An 18829-nucleotide genomic window follows, 5' to 3' on the forward strand; every position below is an offset into this window, starting at 1 on the left:
AAACCATGTGCGTCTGCAGGAGAATCAGCTGTGTTCACAACAACACAGTGACGTCCGGTAGAGCAGATACATAAATGATAAAATCAGTCATTTGTTTGTGCTTTACAATATGATTCACATTAGAGTAGGGCTGTCAAAGTTAACACGATAATAACACGTTAAGTGTTTTCTTATCTGCCATCTCTATGGTTGAACTTTGCTTATGGTTAGGCAACTAGAACTACTGTACTTAGTTAAAGCTGGGGTCGGCAACATTGGAGAAACCAGCAAGCGTACGCTAGATTTTAAAAATGATCCAACTGAAAAAACCCAGCCCAGTGTTGCCAACTGTTTTCCAATGAAAGTAGCCAGCAGCCAGTGGGCAACCTCCGAGCCAGTGAGGAAGCGCCTTTAACTTGCATTCTTTCTAATAGCCAGCAGGGGCGGCAACTCTGGTTGGAAAAAGAGGTCAGATTGTATAGAAGTCTATGAGAAAATGAGCCTACTTCTCACTTGATTTATTACCTCAGTAAACATTGTAAACATGAGTTTATGGTCTCAGTCGCTAGTTTCAAGTCTTCTTCAAAACAGCATGATGTTCATTTAGTAAATTATGGTCCCGTTTAGAGTCAAACAGGCCATAAAGCAGGGGATGCTTTAGGGCCTGGCTACCTTGTGATTGACAGGACTATTGTCCATGTTTTCGTCTTAGAACTTTAACCCTTTCACAGTGTGTTTCCAGTTCATTTTTTTATTGTATTTTGGGCTTTAGTAGTTCATTAAGTTTTTTTTTTTTATTCTCAAAGGCATGTAACCCTGTTTGACTTGAAACTTTGGGGCAACCTGCCAAATGTCAGCCTGCACTACATAAAGATGTAAAGGTTGCTTTGAGTCACACATACGTATGCACACGCGTGCACACACACACACACACACACACACACGCGCTCCTAATTCGGTGTCCTAATTCATGTCAGCAGGCTCGCTCCGCCGACAGACAGTGGCAGCATGCAGGCAGGTCTTTACAGCAACATGCACCAAGAGCCATCTGTCCTGTAACAGAGAGAGAGGCGTAGATTATGTTGTCCAGAGAGAGAGAGAGAGAGAGAGGGAGAGAGAAAGAGAGAGAGAGGCGTAGATTATGTTGTCCAGAGAGAGAGAGAGGGGGAGAGAGAGGGAGAGAGAGGGAAAGAAGGCGTAGATTATGTTGTCCAGAGAGAGAGAGAGAGAGAGAGAGAGACAGGGAGAGAGAGGGAAAGAAGGAGAGAGAGGGAGAAAGAGAGGCAGGAAGAGAGAGAGACAGAGAGAGACAGACACAGAGAGAGAAAGAGGAGGGGAGAGAGAGGTAGAGATAGAGAGAGAGGGAGAGAAAGAGAGAGAGGGGGAGAGAGAGAGGGAGAGAAAGAGAGGGAGAGAAAGAGGGGGAGAGAGAGAGGGAGATGGAGAGAGAGAGAGAGCAAATTGAAAATTGAAAAAAGAGAGAGAGAGAGGGAGAGAAAGAGAGAGAGAGAGAAAGCCAGAGGGAGAGATAGAGGGATAGAGAGAGAGACAGAGAGAGAGAGACAGAGACAGAGAGAGAGAAAGAGAGAGAGAGGAGGGGGGAGAGATAGAGAGAGAGGGACAGAAAGAGAGAGGGAGAGACAGAGAGAGAGAGGAGGGGAGAGAGGGAAAGAGGGAGAGAGTGAGAGAAAGAGGGGGAGAGAGAGGGAGAGAGAGCAAATTGAAAATTGAAAAAAAGAGAGAGAGAGGGAGAGAGAGAAAGAGAGAGAGAGTGAGGGAGAGAGACAGAGAGAGAGGGAGAGAGAGAGAGGAGGGGAGAGAGAGATAGAGAGAGAGGAGGGGGAGAGATAGAGAGAGAGAGGGACAGAAAGAGAGAGGGAGAGAAAGAGAGAGACAGACACAGAGAGAGAGAGGAGGGGAGAGATAGATAGAGAGAGGGGGAAAGAGAGAGAGAGTGAGGGAGAGAGACAGAGAGAGAGGGAGAGAAAGAGAGAGACAGACACAGAGAGAGAGAGGAGGGGAGAGAGAGATAGAGAGAGGGGGAAAGAGAGAGAGAGAGACAGAGAGAGAGGAGGGGGGAGAGATAGAGAGAGAGAGGGACAGAAAGAGAGAGGGAGAGACAGAGAGAGAGAGGAGGGGAGAGAGGGAAAGAGGGAGAGAGTGAGAGAAAGAGGAGGAGAGAGAGGGAGAGAGAGCAAATTGAAAATTGAAAAAAAGAGAGAGAGAGGGGGAGAGAGAGAAAGAGAGAGAGAGTGAGGGAGAGAGACAGAGAGAGAGGGAGAGAAAGAGAGAGACAGACACAGAGAGAGAGAGGAGGGGAGAGAGAAATAGAGAGAGAGGGAGAGAGAGAGAAAGAGAGAGAGTGAGGGAGTGAGGGAGAGAGAGAGAGAGAGAGAGAGAGAGAGACAGAGAGAGAGAGAGAGAGAGAGAGAGAGCATTACGCACCACCCTGATCCTCTCCACTCAGATCAGAACCAGTGTGGTTTCAGACAGGCAGCCTCACAAAGTGGGAAGTTTTCCTCAAAAGGATTCTGTCTGCAGATTAATCTCCTTCATGTGGACTCTGTCGGATACTAACCCGCCGATGCTATGGTTACCTTTATTACGGTAGGAACTTCTGCTTCTTTACTCGCTTCTATTCTGGTGCTTCGTGGAGGAATCTGACACGAGTGGAGTGACAAGAGACTGACCCGAAGTGTTCAATACTTTCACTTAGAAAAGATGAATCACAGAGTGTTGGAGAGCTCTGGAGCTGCTGGAGTTGCATGAGAAGCTTTCATAAAGTTTTTTGGAAACTGGCAGGATTTGGCACCACAGAAGCGTCTGAATGGTTTCAAGTGCTCCAGATTAAATATTTACCTTTTTGTACAACAAAAGAGGAGATGCATGATGTGTTCAGGGACTTCCTTTAAGCTTCAGGTAAAAAAAAAAAAAAGTAAATTGTGAGGCGAACCAAACTCTGTCTGTGTTTCTGTGCGCACAGGTACACAGAAGGGTTGGGTTCTGGCTCGCTTACGCACACAAACATTAGGGACTCCTGCTGTTTGTTTTCACATGCACTCAGGAGTCTGTTCAAAGGCGTGTTGGAGGAGGGAAGCGGAACTGTGCTCAGTGCGCACGGAGACGGTTCAGATGTGGTTCAGCTTGTACCTTTGGATTACCGACGCGCTAATTGAGCCTCGACTCGGAGTGAAAGCTGATATGTCACAGTTGACTCTGCAACACACAAAGGCAGACGGACTATATGCGTTGAATCTCTCCTTCCCAGTGTGCATGCGTGCATATGTGTTTGTGCATGCATGTAAATTAGAGAACCTGTGTGCGCCTCGGTGCGCGTAAAAGTCCTCTCCAACGTGCTCTGCCTGTCCTAAACTCTCTTTTTGGACATATGCATCTAAATAATTGATCATTTTTGGAACAAGAGTGAGTGTCTTGTAAAGTTAAAGACTTCTGCACTTTGTTAAGGGTGAAACTTTTTTAAATGAAGCCAAATAAGATGTGAAAAAAATTTAAGTTTTCCTCACTTTATGGAGCTTTTCTGTGCAGATTAGGAGTTATAGTGTGTTTTGCATTAAAGGGAGTGCATGTGTGGATCAATTTTACACCTTGTAAAATTCCCTCAACCGTGCAGGGGTAAGTTCCCCATCAGACACCGGAATTTGAATGTTGATGGGATTAAATGGTAAATGAACTTGCATTTATATAGCGCTTTTCTAGTCTTCCGACCACTCAAAGCTCTTTACACTACATGTCAGTATTCACCCATTCACACACATTCATACACTGATGGCAGAGGCTACTAATGTGCCAACTTTGCCCATCAGGATCTAATCTTAATACTCATTCACACATTATGCCTTCGGGAGCAATTTGGGGTTAAGTGTCTTGCTCAAGAACACATTGACATGTGACCCGGAGCAGCCGGGGATCGAACCACCGACCTTCCGATAGGTGGACAACCTGCTCTACCCTCTGAACCACAGCCGCCCATTAGAGCGGATTAGAGCCAAATAGCCTAGTAACCCAAAAATACTCATGTTGCCAGCGTGCCTGTGTGTCCAGTCTGATAACAGAACGTGGAGACAATTCTGCGTTAATGGCCTCAACAGTGCTGCGGTGCAGTTGGACATGTCTGATATGACATGTGGTTTGGACAGCTTTGTGTAATGGCGCGCATCAGTGGGCGTCTTGAGCCTTTGGTGGATGCTTTCCTGCTGCTGTGGGACTCCACTTATGTGTGTGCGTGCGCGCAGAGGCCGCAGCCGGAGCAGCTGTTGCGTGCAGCGGCGGATTTGAGACACACAGCAGGAACCAAGGCCTTTTGAACGAGGCTGGGTCATACGTCATGAACTCGTCATGTCTTTGGGTACCACACATGCGCAGTAAAATCTGGTATGCCGAAATTGAGCCAATGGCAACGCACGACCGCAGCTTCAGTTACACTGTGCATGTGTTATACCCCACACCCAAGACTCGTGTCCGCCTGTGTCCCAGCCTCCTTCAATACGCTTTGGCAGGAACAAGGAAGTTAGGACGCAAGGAAGGAGGCGAGAGAGAGAGGGGGCCGGTTCCATTCTGTAACTCCCTTTAAGGGCACTTGAGTAAAGTAAAAAAAATGGCCTCCCGGGCGCCCTGAGAAAAGCTTTCTACTACAGCTGTGGGCTGTTGTTGGAGCTCCGGGTGCAGTGCAGCTGCAACGAGTCAGTTTAACAACGTTCGCTTCGTGTTTTACTGCAGGAGAAAAAGAGGTGCGAGGTGGTGAGAACAGATTAGGGGGCCGGGCTCGTGGGGAGAACATAAAGCAGATAAGGAGTAGAAGGGGGCCAAAACGTCTCCCAGGTGGTTTAATAAACTGATAATGTTACTATGGAGAGTTCCTGTTGTCCCCTTTGGCTCTGCATTCCAACCGCTTTGGTGTCCAACTCCCCGCCTCTATCTGCTGTACTCTTCCTTTCCCTCTTCCTGTTTCGTTTGTTGCCAGTTTCTTGCGTTTATGTTGCAGGACTCGTCCGGCAACACCAGATGACACAAATAAACAACATCAATCTTAGCTTCGAGGTTTACGGAGCGCGTTGCTGGTTCAAATTCCCAGACGAACGGAGAAAATGTGTGAGGAAAATAAAGGAAAGTTTTCACTCTCTCTGGCAGTTAAACTGCTTCAGTTGTTTGTTTGTGTGCTCGGAAGCTTCAGGTGTAAAAAGGTGTACCTGCCACACCGCCGTGCCATACTTTCCCTTTGTAATTAAAGGATTAAATAAACAAACAAACAGAAGATAGGTGTGAGGTTACTTTCCCTTGTACCGTTTTACTTGTAATGTTGGTCACTGAGGATTTTCCGCTGGATTAGAATATCAGCTTTAAAGAGGAAACAGTGGTCTTTCCAGAGGGACTGACCGGAGCTTCTAGTGTCCCTGAACCTCCCTGTTTCAGAAATCTGTTCACTCAGCATGTGATGTTTCACATTTCTCCACCTCTCCTCAAGCTGTGTCTGTTTTTTACAATTCCCCAAACACAACAAAATCCAGTTCGATTACATCACCAAATACAAGACAGTCCCGACAGCTCAGTCAGGAAAAGAACCTATTGGACACATTTGACTCAATAAACGCATGTAAACATAACAAAAGCAGTGGAATTACTCAATGGACAACAGGATGAGAAATGTATTTCATAACTAAATATGTTCCCAAGTCTATTTAAACTTTACTTATGGTCAATCAAATCAAGTGGATTTCTTCCTAAGTTAATCTTTTTAATACAGAATTTTCTCCCTCTGTTTCCTGGACAGTGTTTCGGTGCTGAGCTGCGGTGAAGGGATGGTAAGAGGAACTTTAGTGACTGACGTGACGTAGGGATGTCACCAGTGAAATTCCACGATTCTCAATACCAATTCGATACCACGATTAAAACAAAAACAAAAAAATAAACACTTAGAGCGAGTTTTAGGAAGTTAAACAGGTCATAATTCCCTCTCTAATATACATTTTATATTGCTGTGAAAACATCTTCTTCAAACAACTGGATTCATTCAAGTTTCTCTCCAGAAACTACATTTTACAAGATTACTTTTGTACACATTACGGTAGAATTTACCTCAGTTTACCTCATTTTACTGAATAGATCTTGAACACATCATAATGAAACTCAATGCAAGCTCTTTTAAAGGTGCTATATATGACATCCAGAGCATTAATATAGCAGCAAACAACTATTTGCTATGTAAAGATATAGAGGAGTAATGTCTACCTGAGCAGAGAATGAAGTCAATCTCCGTCTATGTGTGTGTTGTAATCCGAGCTTCTCTGTGCTTTGTTGACATAGCCGGGCCGGCCATGCATGCCTTTTAGTCCATGTGAGCGTGCCCCACTGGCTAGCTCACGGGTGCCGCTCTGCACTGCTCTCATACGGCGGTTACAGCTGATAACGCCGTCCCAACTGAAGGCGCCATTGCGGAAGTATAGCACCCACCCTCGGTGCACCTTTAACGTTAGCTGTTGGCTCGGCAGGAGCCCACCGGCTGCTAACAGCTAACGTTAACAAGCTTTCCCCCTCTGATTTCAACATGTATTTGTTGTTCACAATGTAGCATTATCAGGGGAAAAATAGGGTATCGATAGTGAGTTTACTGTGTTGTATTTTAGATGCCGTTAGTCTCGAGCCCTGATGCAGTACTGTAGAAAAACAAGTGACGTCATGTTTTCTGAATTTTGGCTTCGACTTGGTACCAAACTATCGGTTCTCGTGACATCCCTGCATGACAGTTACTTTGGAAGATAATCACCCAATTTGTTCAACTCAGACTGCTGAGCCTCACATTAACTTCAGATAAACTTCACAATACACTGAACGAGAACTGTGGACTTTGTCCTCCATCGCTTACATTGGAAATGCATTGGAATGACATCTCTTAATGGCCAATATGAACTGGTGGAATGATTACAGCCAAGTAAAACTGTTTCAATGTCCATACGGGCACCTGGCTGTTGTTTTAAGACAGACTTGAACAAATGGTGGACTTATCCTTCAACTGCTAACCAGACACCCATGACCAAAGGATCATCTGATTTTGGATCCTGATCCAAACTCTTTTATTTTCTAGCCACATTTGTGCTGCATTTGTCAAAATCTAGTCTGACAAGTCCAAATTATCCAGTCACAAGCTTTGACTTAGATGTTTCAAGTAAATGGAAGCGCTGAAAGATGAAAAAGTTGGCGGGTGAGAGTTAATTAAACACTAATGTTATCTAATTGCCACAGTGGTTATGTACAGTTAGACCCATATCCCCTTCAAAGCACCACTTTTTCCATCCCCGAGGTCCGACCCATTTCCACACATCACTCTGCAAACAAATGTTTCTTTCAGGTTGTTTGGGCTTTTCAAGTCATTGAAGGGTTTTGTAATTAAAGTCAAGTGGAGCTCAAGGACTTCTCTAATAGATTTGTGTCAAATGTGGGTGTTTGCAAGACTATACAGAGGTCAAGCACCTTAAGGGTTTGTAGGGCCTTTTTCTAGGAGGTTAGTAAACATGAGTGACAATTACAAGAATTCCAGCCGATTAGACTGTTGTCAAGCTGTTAAATAAGCGTTATCAGTAGCTGTAAGCCCCATAGATGTGGGTAAATAGGGGCCTACTACACCCACTAGTAGGTTTTATCATTTTTCCACATGGTAGATGATAGAAAAAAGGTATAAAAGAAGATGACAGCGACCTCTAGCGGATGTAGTAATTATGACAAAAGCAGAAGTAGAAGTCAGGCACTGTAGTATAGACAGTGTGAAACTCCATAAGGGATGTAGGTTGGGGACAATGGATGGGACACAAAACACAGGACTTTCACCCAGGAGACCAATATTTGCATCCAGTGTGAAAACAATCCTGCGTGTGGATGTGTGGTCGTGTTTATAGATATTTGAACCCAAAACATGATGTTTTGTTGCCTAAATCTAAAGGAGTTGTTGTTTTGTTGCCTAAGCCTAACTGTTTTTTGCCTAAACCTAAAGACATTTTAGAAAGAAGTTGTAGTTTGATTGCCTAAATCTAACTGTTTTGTTGCCTTAACCTAAAGAAGTTCTAGTTTTGTTGCCTAAACCTAAGGAAGTTGTAGTTTTGTTGCTTAAACCTAACTGTTTTTTGCTTAAACCTAAAGACGTTGTAGAAAGAAGTTGTAGTTTTTTTGCCCAAACCTAAAGAAGTTGTAGTTTTGTTGCCTAAACCTAAAGAATCCTTTTTGTTTGTGTTCATAGCGTGACGTTTTATTCAGTTTTACATGTAAGAATGTGTTGCTTTTGAGTTTCACTTTCACTTTTAGGCCCTTATGCCTATTTAACGACCTGATAACAGTCAAATCAGGTGAGAATTCTGGGTAGTGAAGTCCTTTAAATCAAATACGAAGATGTTCTGTGAAGTAAACTGCAGGTCTGGGATGCTTCATTCCAAAAGGATGAGAGAGGCAAAGATGTGTTTTTTTTTTAGGGGAAAGTTTGGATTTCCTCCCCTTACTACTACCCTCGCTGATTCTATGTGGATCAAGCTGTTGCCCTCATTCTATGGTTTGCAGTTTCGCGGCACCGCCTGCTCCGAGATGGTTTACACATTTAGCCGAGTTGTTTATACGCCGCACATTCTTATGGCTGTAGTAGAGCAAAACACACTGTAAGGATTTGGATTAGACGGCCGTCCTGTGCTCTGTGGAGACGGCACAGTGAAGAAACGCACATGTCAGGACATTCATTTAGGGAATTCATTCCTTTAACCTGTAACCTAAACACTTACGGTGATGTAAACAAGTTTAAATCTTAACTGAAATCCTAGCGCAGAAATGTTTCTCTCCTTATCCTTCCCACAATTCCCTGAGACAGAGCAGATAGAGATCATGTGGTTCCAAGGTGAGGCTCGGTCTTCCCAGCAGTTCGGTCATATGACAGTCCAGCCCTCCTCTTTCTGTCCGTTTTGACCCGGTAATCTGCCTCTCTGTCTCAACGATTTTCTTTATCTCCCTCACATTCACCGTCTGGATCTTTATGTCCCTCATTTCTCCCCCCTCTCCCCCTCTCTCCTCTCTCAGCCTGTTCTTCTTTCCACTCTCTCTGTTTCCACATTAAAAGGAAGACTCGTTGACCTCCTGATAACATCCCGATCCTGATACAGCTGATTACCGATATAGAGTCGACCGGGATGAATTCCCGTATTTACTGATATGCCTTTACTGACCGGTTATGTTTGTACGTAGTGTACTGCTACATCTATGTGTGTATGTTGGTCTGCATCTTTTATACCCGCGTCAAACTACATCTCAAGCCTAGATCTGACAATGTATTGTATTTAAACTTGGCAGTAAAATGCATTCATCAATCATTTTAATCCTATCAATCTGACAGTAGCTTCTTGTCTGTCCGCCAGTGTTCTAATAATACATTTTATGGGTATCAGGTGACTATTCAAATTAAATACTTCCTGTTTATTTGCAAGTTTCCTGGCAAGAGTCATATAAAAATATTTGTTTCTTGTTTATGCAGATCTTATCAATGAACTGGAGACTCATTACAGTCAAATGTTTGTAGTTAATATAGTAGATTTGTTCAAATGCATCTCACCTGTGGAGGTGGTTTGGATTTTCAGCATTGGGGTCTCATATGTTTTTGGCTTTTAAGTATTTAATTCAAATTCAGTTACCAATAAAAACATATTAATAGAAACTGTGATGTTGCTTATGTGTTTACTGTATCAATACCAAGGGTGGAAAAAGTATTCAGATCATTTACTTAAGTAAAATTATTATCAGCAAAAAGTACATGTTCTGCATAAAAATGATGATATCTTGAGATATATGTATATTATTTTATTGTAAATGTGTGTAAATAGCATTTCACTGTTGTAGCTGGTTCAGGTGGAGCTAGTTTCTATACACAGTAACCAATTTTATTCCAGTGGTTCCCGATCTAGGGGGTTGGGCCTCTCCAAATCTGATGGATTGTGAGACCATTAATGGTTTATAAAAGAAGACAAAACAAAGTTCTCTTACACAAATTTGTAAAAGACTGTGCCATTAATTGGTATGTCAATATATTTCTTTAGTACTGTTGTATCCGTGATGAATACTTTCACAAATAACGCAAATATTACGTGACAAAAAAGCGTCAATTTTCTTTTGGAACGGGGCCGATAAAGGCATCAGCCAATCACGTTGTGCAGACCGGGTTGAGTTGCGCTTATATTTATGAAACAACAAGGCTCCGTAGTCCGGCAAACTTTATTACTCCTTGACAAAAGCAGCGCAGACCAGATCCACTCCTTCTGTTCTCACCTTTAGAAAATAACTACAATATTTCCCTCTGACATGTCGTGGAATAGAAGTATAAAGTACCATAAAAAAGTACCTCAAAATTGTACTTAAATACAGTTTCTGAACTATTCCCTCTGCCAAAGAAGTTACACATGCTCCTGTTGATGAGTCAGATGGTTTTCTAAAAAGGTTATGCCTTATCCAATGTGCTAAGGATTATATTTTGTGATTATAATAGATTAAGATCTGGGGCCCTTTGCCAGTAAGGCGATTACCATTTCCTAATTAGAACTACGAAACTACAACCAAAGTCAAGTCAAATTTACTTAAGATTTACATCATCCGAGTGATTCCCAAATCTGCAAAATAAGAGACCATAGTATGATTTGCTGAGACGGGACACGGAGACGTTGTTTTTTTGGCCACATAGTTTTACTGCCTTTGACTTCTCTTACATCACCTCCACGAAAAAGCTGGAAAAACCAGCTTTGTGTTAAAGGACTCGTGTGTTTCCCTCACTGCAGCAATACCAGAGAGGCAGAGAGGAATGTTTACAGTGATGGATTCCCTTTTTGGAAAACAGCTTTTCAATGCTTTACTGAGAAAAAAAAAGGCACAGCTCCAGCGGGTCTCGGATGGTTTGTCTGAAACCACCTGTTGTTATAATCACAGCTCAAAATACTCGGGAGCGTCCATCTTCATTCTCTCCTTATAGAATGCGATGCCTATAGGTGACATCTGCGTGGACCGATGTGTCAAAATTAGTGGCCACCTTTGATATTTGAGCTGACAGATGTTCAGGCGGCCTGAGGGGGAAACCTGCTGCTTAGAGTTTAAACTCACAAACCCAATCCCTACTTGTCCTCTCATTTGGTTAAACTCTAAACCCTAACATGAGACTAATCCTAACTTTAATCCTCACCTCGAAGCCAAAATCCTAACCCTAAACATGAGGCAGTGAGGATTGGAGTTGAAAAGATAAAAAGGTTTTTTAAACAGATAAACACGCTAAAATTAGGCGATATACTCCATTCCCATTGCCAATTGATGAGTAGCCTTTTTTTTTTTTCTGATGGGTCACATTCAACGTTATATTTTTGTGAAAATGTTATGTTGGTTACTTCTTCGTTTATACATCTGTTACTTATTCAGTCTCTCTTTCAAACTCTCAATCCAGAGCTGGTGATTGTTGGAACAGTGGAAAGAATAACAAAGTCGTTTTTTACTATTATTATTTAGGGGTGTAACGATACGTTTTTACAACGATACGATTGCCATGGTTCCAATACGATTCAAGGACGATATTTGGCTCATCTAGAGCGATACGATTCAATGATTTGAAATCGATACGTGCTGCAGAGGGCAGAGCTGGGAAGCTGGTGCATGTCTAGAGAGCGAACCGGAGTAACGTTTAACATTTTTTTACTAATAAAAATGCTAAAAAACACTTTCATATAACATTTGTCGTCCTTAAATACAAAGTGCAAATCCTTAGTATCGATACAATTGATTTTTGCGTTTCAAATCGATTTAATATTGATATACGTTTCCCGTGAAGGACAACTTGCCGAGTACCTATCGATGTAGTTGGATCGTAGGAATATAAATCGATGCATCGATGTAGTAGATGAATCGTTACACCCCTAGTATTATTACTTTATTTCTGTCGAGTTTGAATGAAGTGTGTTACGACCATCAGCGAGGTAAAATTACTGTTGTCTGACTGCAGTCTGGTGGCTTTGAGGAGAGCTTATTAAATGTATGTTTTCTACGTTAATAAATTATAATAATTGTCCAAAACCCTGTTGATTTTGTTTATTATATATTCACTTCAATGCGCCAGAAAATGGGCAAAAAGTATTGTGTCCACCTAGGTCTCATGTTTCCATCACTGCTGATTGGAGCTGGAGCTGATAAATGAATGCCGATTGTAACATTGCCCACTAAAGACAAAAGCCAGATGTTAGTGGGTGTTAGCGGATTTTTCTGTCCAGTGGGAAAAAGAACTGTAATCCTTCAGTTTATCTGAAAAATACAAAATCACTAAAATTGGAGATACATGGTTTTCTTTATCTTTATGGCAGGTATGTTTACACACAGCGTGAAAGTCACGTTGTAGAGCTTGAGATAGGTAATCAAATTCACATGGCTTTATTGTGACCATAATCAGATACAGTACTGCTATAAAGCTCTGTATGAATACTGACATTATATGTAATCATCATGTTGCCTTTAGACATTTATGCAACCTTGACAAATATTGGGTGAATAGCAAAGTGTGCCAATGTGGTGCGTTCATGTGCTGGTTGGAAGCTCTGACGTTTCAGAGTGTGTTGGTGTGAAGGTCTGGGGATGGTGGATGGTGGAGGGTAGCAGAGGTTGAAATCCAAAAGAAATTATTGCACCTTATTGTGAGGGCAACACAGGTTTCCTGTTTTCTCTAGAATGGAGCCTGGTGTTGCTGCTGGGTGTATATTTTTTTAAATTAGCTTTTTATAACGCCTTGGCAACCCTCAACTCTCACTCCCAACACAGCAAGTACCGCAGCTTGACCCTCAGTGACCCTCTGCGTCTGATACCGACGCAACGAGGCACCCCTTTAGCATCTGTATGACATGCACTGGGCTATCAACGTACTCCAATGTAAACCCATCCGCGTCATAACGTCAGAGCAACTGATGTAATTTAAATACCGAAAAAGTCAGCATAGGGCGGTTGGGGGGATGAGGATGAACGGAATAAGCAAACACAGGACAGGAGACCACTGTCCGTGTGAAACGTCAACGTTGAGTTATTTTACCTGAGTTAAATTTTGTTACGTATCATCCGGACTTTACTAACTGCAGTCATATAAAACGCGTAGTTATTTAACGTAACAAACTTACTAATTTTAACCCAAACCGCGATCTTTTCTTAATCATAACCAAGTGTTTTTTTTGCCTAAACCTAATCACGTAGTTTTGTTGCATAAGTAAAGCTAAAAACTAAGTAAACCTACAATGGAAGTTTATTTTGAAAAGACACTATGCATGTAACGACCAAACACTGTACGTTTCCTGTGAACACCAAAGTTTATTTTGAAAAGACACTATGCATGTAACGAGCGGAAACTGACACGCCGTCCCTGAGTCCAAAACTGACGATAAAGGGGTACCTAAAGCTTCATAGTTTGAAGCTTAGGGCCACTGATCAAGCTGCGGTATTTGACGAGTTGGGACTGAACGTATTGGCTATCAGTGTTCTTGCGTGGCGACGGGGTTGGGAATCCTGATGTTCCTGCTTAGAACTGATAGGTAATGGGATGCTTAATCTGTAGACAAGCCTTTTTCAAAGCATTAGATCAAAAATAGTCCAAAAAAATCAACTCAAAACCTATTTTTGTGCATTTTTACGACCTTCAACAAGTCTGTTGCAGCTATTTGGTGATATCAGTCTTGCGTGTCTTGACCTTTCATCTTAATATGGCCATTTTGTGGTTTTACAAGCTCCTCTATTTAAGTACTAAAGCACAATACAAACCAGATTTTACAGATTATTCTGTTTCTGTTGTTTACTCGAAAGGATCAATGCACAAATTAAAATTAATTGTAGAACTAGTTGGGGCTTCATTGTCGCATCTCTGAGCTCAGCACTGAACTGCCAAGAGCGTTATGGTCGGTAAAACTATTAGTAAAACCAGAGGGGAAGAAAACCCAACCTCATAATATCGCTTTGATACAATGCAGCAGGACTTCTTGCCACAGTGCGTGTGGATGGACAGCAGTGGTTAGTTTGTTTGCATGTAAACAAAAGAAAGAGATGTGGGGAAAAGCATGACCTCCTTTGTACTGGAAGTCCATTGCATGAGACACAAGTCAACAGAGCTGTTATGGTAACATGCAAAGGCAAATATAGTCTTCATGCCAAATAGCCAATAGTCAAATAGCTGCATTCATTCAAATGTGCATATACGGTAAACAGTGAATGTCCTGAGTAGTAAGTGTAAAGTCATAAGTTTACGAGAAAACAGTCACAATATTATGAGCATAAAGTCAGAAGTTTACGAGAAAAAAAAAGTCGTAATATTATAAAAATAAAGTCATAATATTATAAAGTAGCAATTTTACGTGTTATTTTAGTGGGGAAATAGAGCAGTGTGCCGCCTGTGTGAAAATGAGGAACGTGTAGCCTCTTGTGAATTATACTTTAGTATAGGTTTAACAAATAATGTATAACTTCATCTTTTGCCACATCAGCACCACATTATCATAAGTATCAGGACCTTGAAAAGATTGTGCAAGAAACTGCGTTTGTTCCGAAGAAAGAACCATATGGACCTGATGGGGAAACTGTCTCTTTTGTGGAGGAGGAAATTGTTTTTTTCCTTGTTAAATTATGACTTTATTCATGTAATCTCAGATTCTTTTTTCCTTCAATGTGGCCTTAATACTAATGAAAACATACTTATTAATATAATATTCCATTTCTGCCAGTAGATCCCCTAAATGCTACACACTGTTCCTTTAAGTCTGAATCAAATTTACAGAGGACGCGTAGTACTGCTGCAGGAGGACAGTAGGTTACCATGTACCACTGAGAGTCCACAGTATGCAGGTAACATCATACCGAGCACTATGTTATCGAAACGTGTTCCTGGTTATCCGAGGCCGCCGCGCTTCAAACGGAGAAGTTGATCTAATGAGTGAAACCGGCTGTTGAAGTGTTTTGGGTGGCAAAGTGAACTGGAGCAGACTGCTGACCCTAAGTGGCACATGTCTGTCTGTCCCTGCACCGGTCTATTGGATAAACGAGTACATAACGGCCGTTTAGTCCTCGTGTGAATGAGAGAGAGGAGGAAATAGATTCATCTCCTTCTTACACAACAGGCCAGACAGACACAGCCGGCCTGGCCGCAGTCAGTGGATTGAAGGAAACGAATGCTTTATCTGTGGTTTCCACTAGGTCCACTCTGACTGGGATTACACACACACACACACACACACACACACACACTGAGCATATGTTTGTGCTCTTTCTTCTAGTTCCTGCGTCTTCTTGTTTCAACATTTAAGTCAACTTCATATAACACTTAAATCCACAACGTCTCCACGGAGAGTGAACAAAGAGCGATCACAGGAGCAGGTTGACAAATGAGAAGTGTGCGGTCCGACCACTCACTCTGTGAGGGATGTTCTACTGTAGATGTGTGAGAGTGAGAGAGAGACGGAGCAGTAATAGGTCATAATAACCAACCCAAATCAGCCGCAGAGATCAGGGAAGCTAATCCGGTGCCAAGCCTAATAGAATCACAGACACAGGAATAGACTGTAAGGGCTCAACAGTGGCTTTGACCTTGCTTCCCCGTGTGTGGAAGTGTGTGTGTGTGTGTGTGTGTGTGTGTGTGTGGAAGTGTGTGATGGTAGTATTTCCTGGATTAATAGTCCAGGGGGCTCCGGGCTGGATTACCAAGCGGGGAAAGTGGGCAACCACCCCGAAGCCTCAGAACTCCCAACGGTCCCAAAAGGCTGACTGTATTTTTACATGTTGCAGAGAACAGTTCAGTACCTACACTAGGAGACACTTCAACTAGGCGCAAAATGATTTATCAATTACGTTTATACGCCGACTCTCAAAACAAGTATGTTTCAAAGACTACAAACCTCTGGAGATCTCCAGGTATTTGGCCATTTTTATACTGACATGATAACTATCAGGTATGAGCTTTTATGAAACTTCCAAGTCTTTCAAAATCATTGTTGACATCAGTGTTATTTCTACCGCGGTGCATTCACTTCTCGATGCCAAGTGGGAGAAATTGGAGCCCTCAGATTAACCCCGCACATCTCCTTCTTGTATAATTAGCACTGATTAGCTCTCAAAGCGTGGTAAAATTAGATAAGGATCAAATGAGTCGTTAACACAATGTGTCACATGCGGCGCACATGATCAACCCTCCCCCCCGAAGTGATAAAAGAACGAACTGCACTACATTTCTACAAGCGTGTCGACAACAGCATCAGCACAATTACCGAGCGTCAGGAAAACAAAAGTCTGTTTCATTCTCTCGGGCACTATTTGTCATCTGACTGAGATTTTCTAAAATAAGTGTTTTGTTTTTACAGCCTGTGTATCCCATGGTTAAAGGAACGATAGCAGAAATTAGACCAATAACTATGTTTCACACTTTTTTGTCCCTTTTGTTCGAGAGAATGCTACAAGTGAGGTTTAGGGTGAGTGTGAAGGTTTGGGGTCATCGTAAGTCACTCAAACGTTTATATTTGTTTGTTCCACTGGGACTGCCGGTTTCTAAAAACACCTGCACTAACTGTGCTGTCGGGCACTCTGGATAAAAGCATCCCTGAGCCATGTTACGCGTCTGTGCACATGTACAGTATGTGTTTATCTGTAAAACATCTACCGCCTGAAATTCATCAATATTTCAAGGTGTTAATACAACCATTTTGGGGTCAATGGTCTTAGGATGAGTCATAACTTTAAAGGTGCAGTGTGTAGGATTTGGCGACATCTAGCGGTGAAACTTCTCCCGTGTGCCAAGCATGTACGAGAACTATACGGTGGCTGATGAGAAAATGTGAATGGACCTCTACATATGTAGATATAATCGACTCATTCTAAAGTAACGAAAACACAACGATTCTTATTTTCAGGTGATTATACACTAATGAAAGCATACTTATACTAGAATGGCTCTCGGAGAGCGCAGACCTCCGCCAAGCTGCCCGAGTACGATTGCCCCCCCTCTCCGTGCAGCTTGCGCCATCATCCACGTGTATTTGTGTTTATGTTGAGATCAGCTGCATCGTAAAACACTTCATTCAAACTGGAGAGAAACAACGTAAAACTCACCTAAACCGTTGTCATTACTCTTTCCAACAATCACCAAGTTGCTTTGGTCTAACTCAACTCTAATTTCACCGACTTTAATGTGAAAAAACGCCGAATCTACAGGTGTCCCCCCCTCCCTCCCTGTCCATCTCTCTGCTGGCAGAAGGAAAGAGGCAGGCTGAAGCGCCATGAACGCGTCATCAGTTACACTGCGCATGTGTTATAGCCTGTGGTGTTAATGCACAGGCTGAGCGGAGTTATTAAAAAAAATTCCTGAAGCCGAATCATGATCCGGATCGTCACCATCCAAATGGTGCCAAACCCCACCCCTCTAAAAAATTTCATTCAAATCCATAGAAGACTTTTGGAGCAATTCTCCGAACGGACAAACCAACAAACAAACCAATGCCGGTGAAAACATAACCTCCTTCCTAGGCCTTCAGCCTTGGTGGAGGTACTTATATTCCACTTCTGCCAATACATCCCCCTAAATGTAACACACTGTTCCTTTAATGGTAGCTCCTTTACTTTCTTGCCAATACAGAATACAATACATGTTGGGATGCAACAGAGAAAAGCCTCCTGTCCCACCTGCTCTATGTCATTCCAGTTTGCCTAAATACGATGCTGGCGTTGGTTTTGGCTCCTTTTCTATAAACCTGCAGCAGCAAGTGAGCACTTTGCGCTGTAATAACTGGCTATCATACCTTTCATCTCTCAATCCAGGAGACAAATCCTGACCTGAACCTCATCATACACATTACTCTTTAAAGACATTAAGTTTTGTGCCATCCATCATTGTTCGGCTTTTTGATCTCTGACAGCAGAGAGCATCACAAGCTGGATGACGAACGACCTGTCAACTATTTGGCTGTAGATTTGGTCTTATTTCACTTTGGCAAATGGAGGGCTTTATAAAATGTCTTTGTTTTGTCTTTCTCAGCCACTCTAAGCAGCACCTGCCAACGGTGAAGTCTTTCATTGAACCATAAATCGGGTTGGCAAGGCATTGTTTAACGATATGAAGGTTACCGTTAAATCACTGTAAATTACTACCTGACACTGTAGTCAGTACGTCAAAACTAGAGATGTTCTGATTCCATTTTTTCCTTCCCAATAACGATTCAGATACCAGTGTGTTAAAAACAAACAAACAAATATATTATTATTATTTTTTAACAGCTGTATAACTCTATATGGATGTGATTTGAGTTCTATTATTACTGTATGACCTGGCTCAGGTTTAACCCTTTGTAAAACATGAACAAATATATACAGAGAATGAATGCTGTAGAACTTTCTTTTATTATCTACTTAGTCAGCCATATCTAAAAAAGAACTTAAAGGTCCCATATTGTAAAAAGTGAGATTTTCAGGTCTTTTACATTATAAAGCAGGTTTAAGTGATATATAAATACTGTTAAACCATCAAAACACTCAATATACGGTGAAATACACACAGCCCGTATTCAGTAATTGTGCGTTTGAAACAAGCTGTTAGGATTTCTGTCCATTTGTGATGTCACAAATGTACAATATTTGGACCATTACACGGTTTTAAACGTAAACATTCTAAAAGTGTCCCAGTTTATTTCCTGCTGCAGTGTATATAAATAACATCAGCTGACAGGAAGTAAACATGGACCTTGGTTGCCTAGCAACACAATTATGTTGCAATTCCATTGAAATGCACTAAAACGGAGCGTTTCAGACAGAGGGTAAATACAGGTATATTCAGGCA

General features: G+C 42.1%; 1 protein-coding gene across 1 annotated transcript in view; it reads left to right on the forward strand.

Annotated features, from left to right (window-relative positions):
* Positions 1 to 2396: 2396 nt before the first annotated feature.
* Positions 2397 to 18829, forward strand: part of ntf3 (neurotrophin 3) — a 43523-nt gene continuing 27090 nt past the window's right edge. Inside the window, exon 1 of the mRNA XM_037759773.1 lies at positions 2397 to 2586. Coding sequence (XP_037615701.1) covers positions 2569 to 2586 — 18 coding nt within the window. The 5' untranslated portion in view covers positions 2397 to 2568. The remainder of the gene's footprint in view (positions 2587 to 18829) is intronic.

The sequence above is a fragment of the Sebastes umbrosus genome, chromosome 23, assembly GCF_015220745.1.
Source record: "Sebastes umbrosus isolate fSebUmb1 chromosome 23, fSebUmb1.pri, whole genome shotgun sequence".
Classification (NCBI taxonomy): domain Eukaryota; kingdom Metazoa; phylum Chordata; class Actinopteri; order Perciformes; family Sebastidae; genus Sebastes; species Sebastes umbrosus.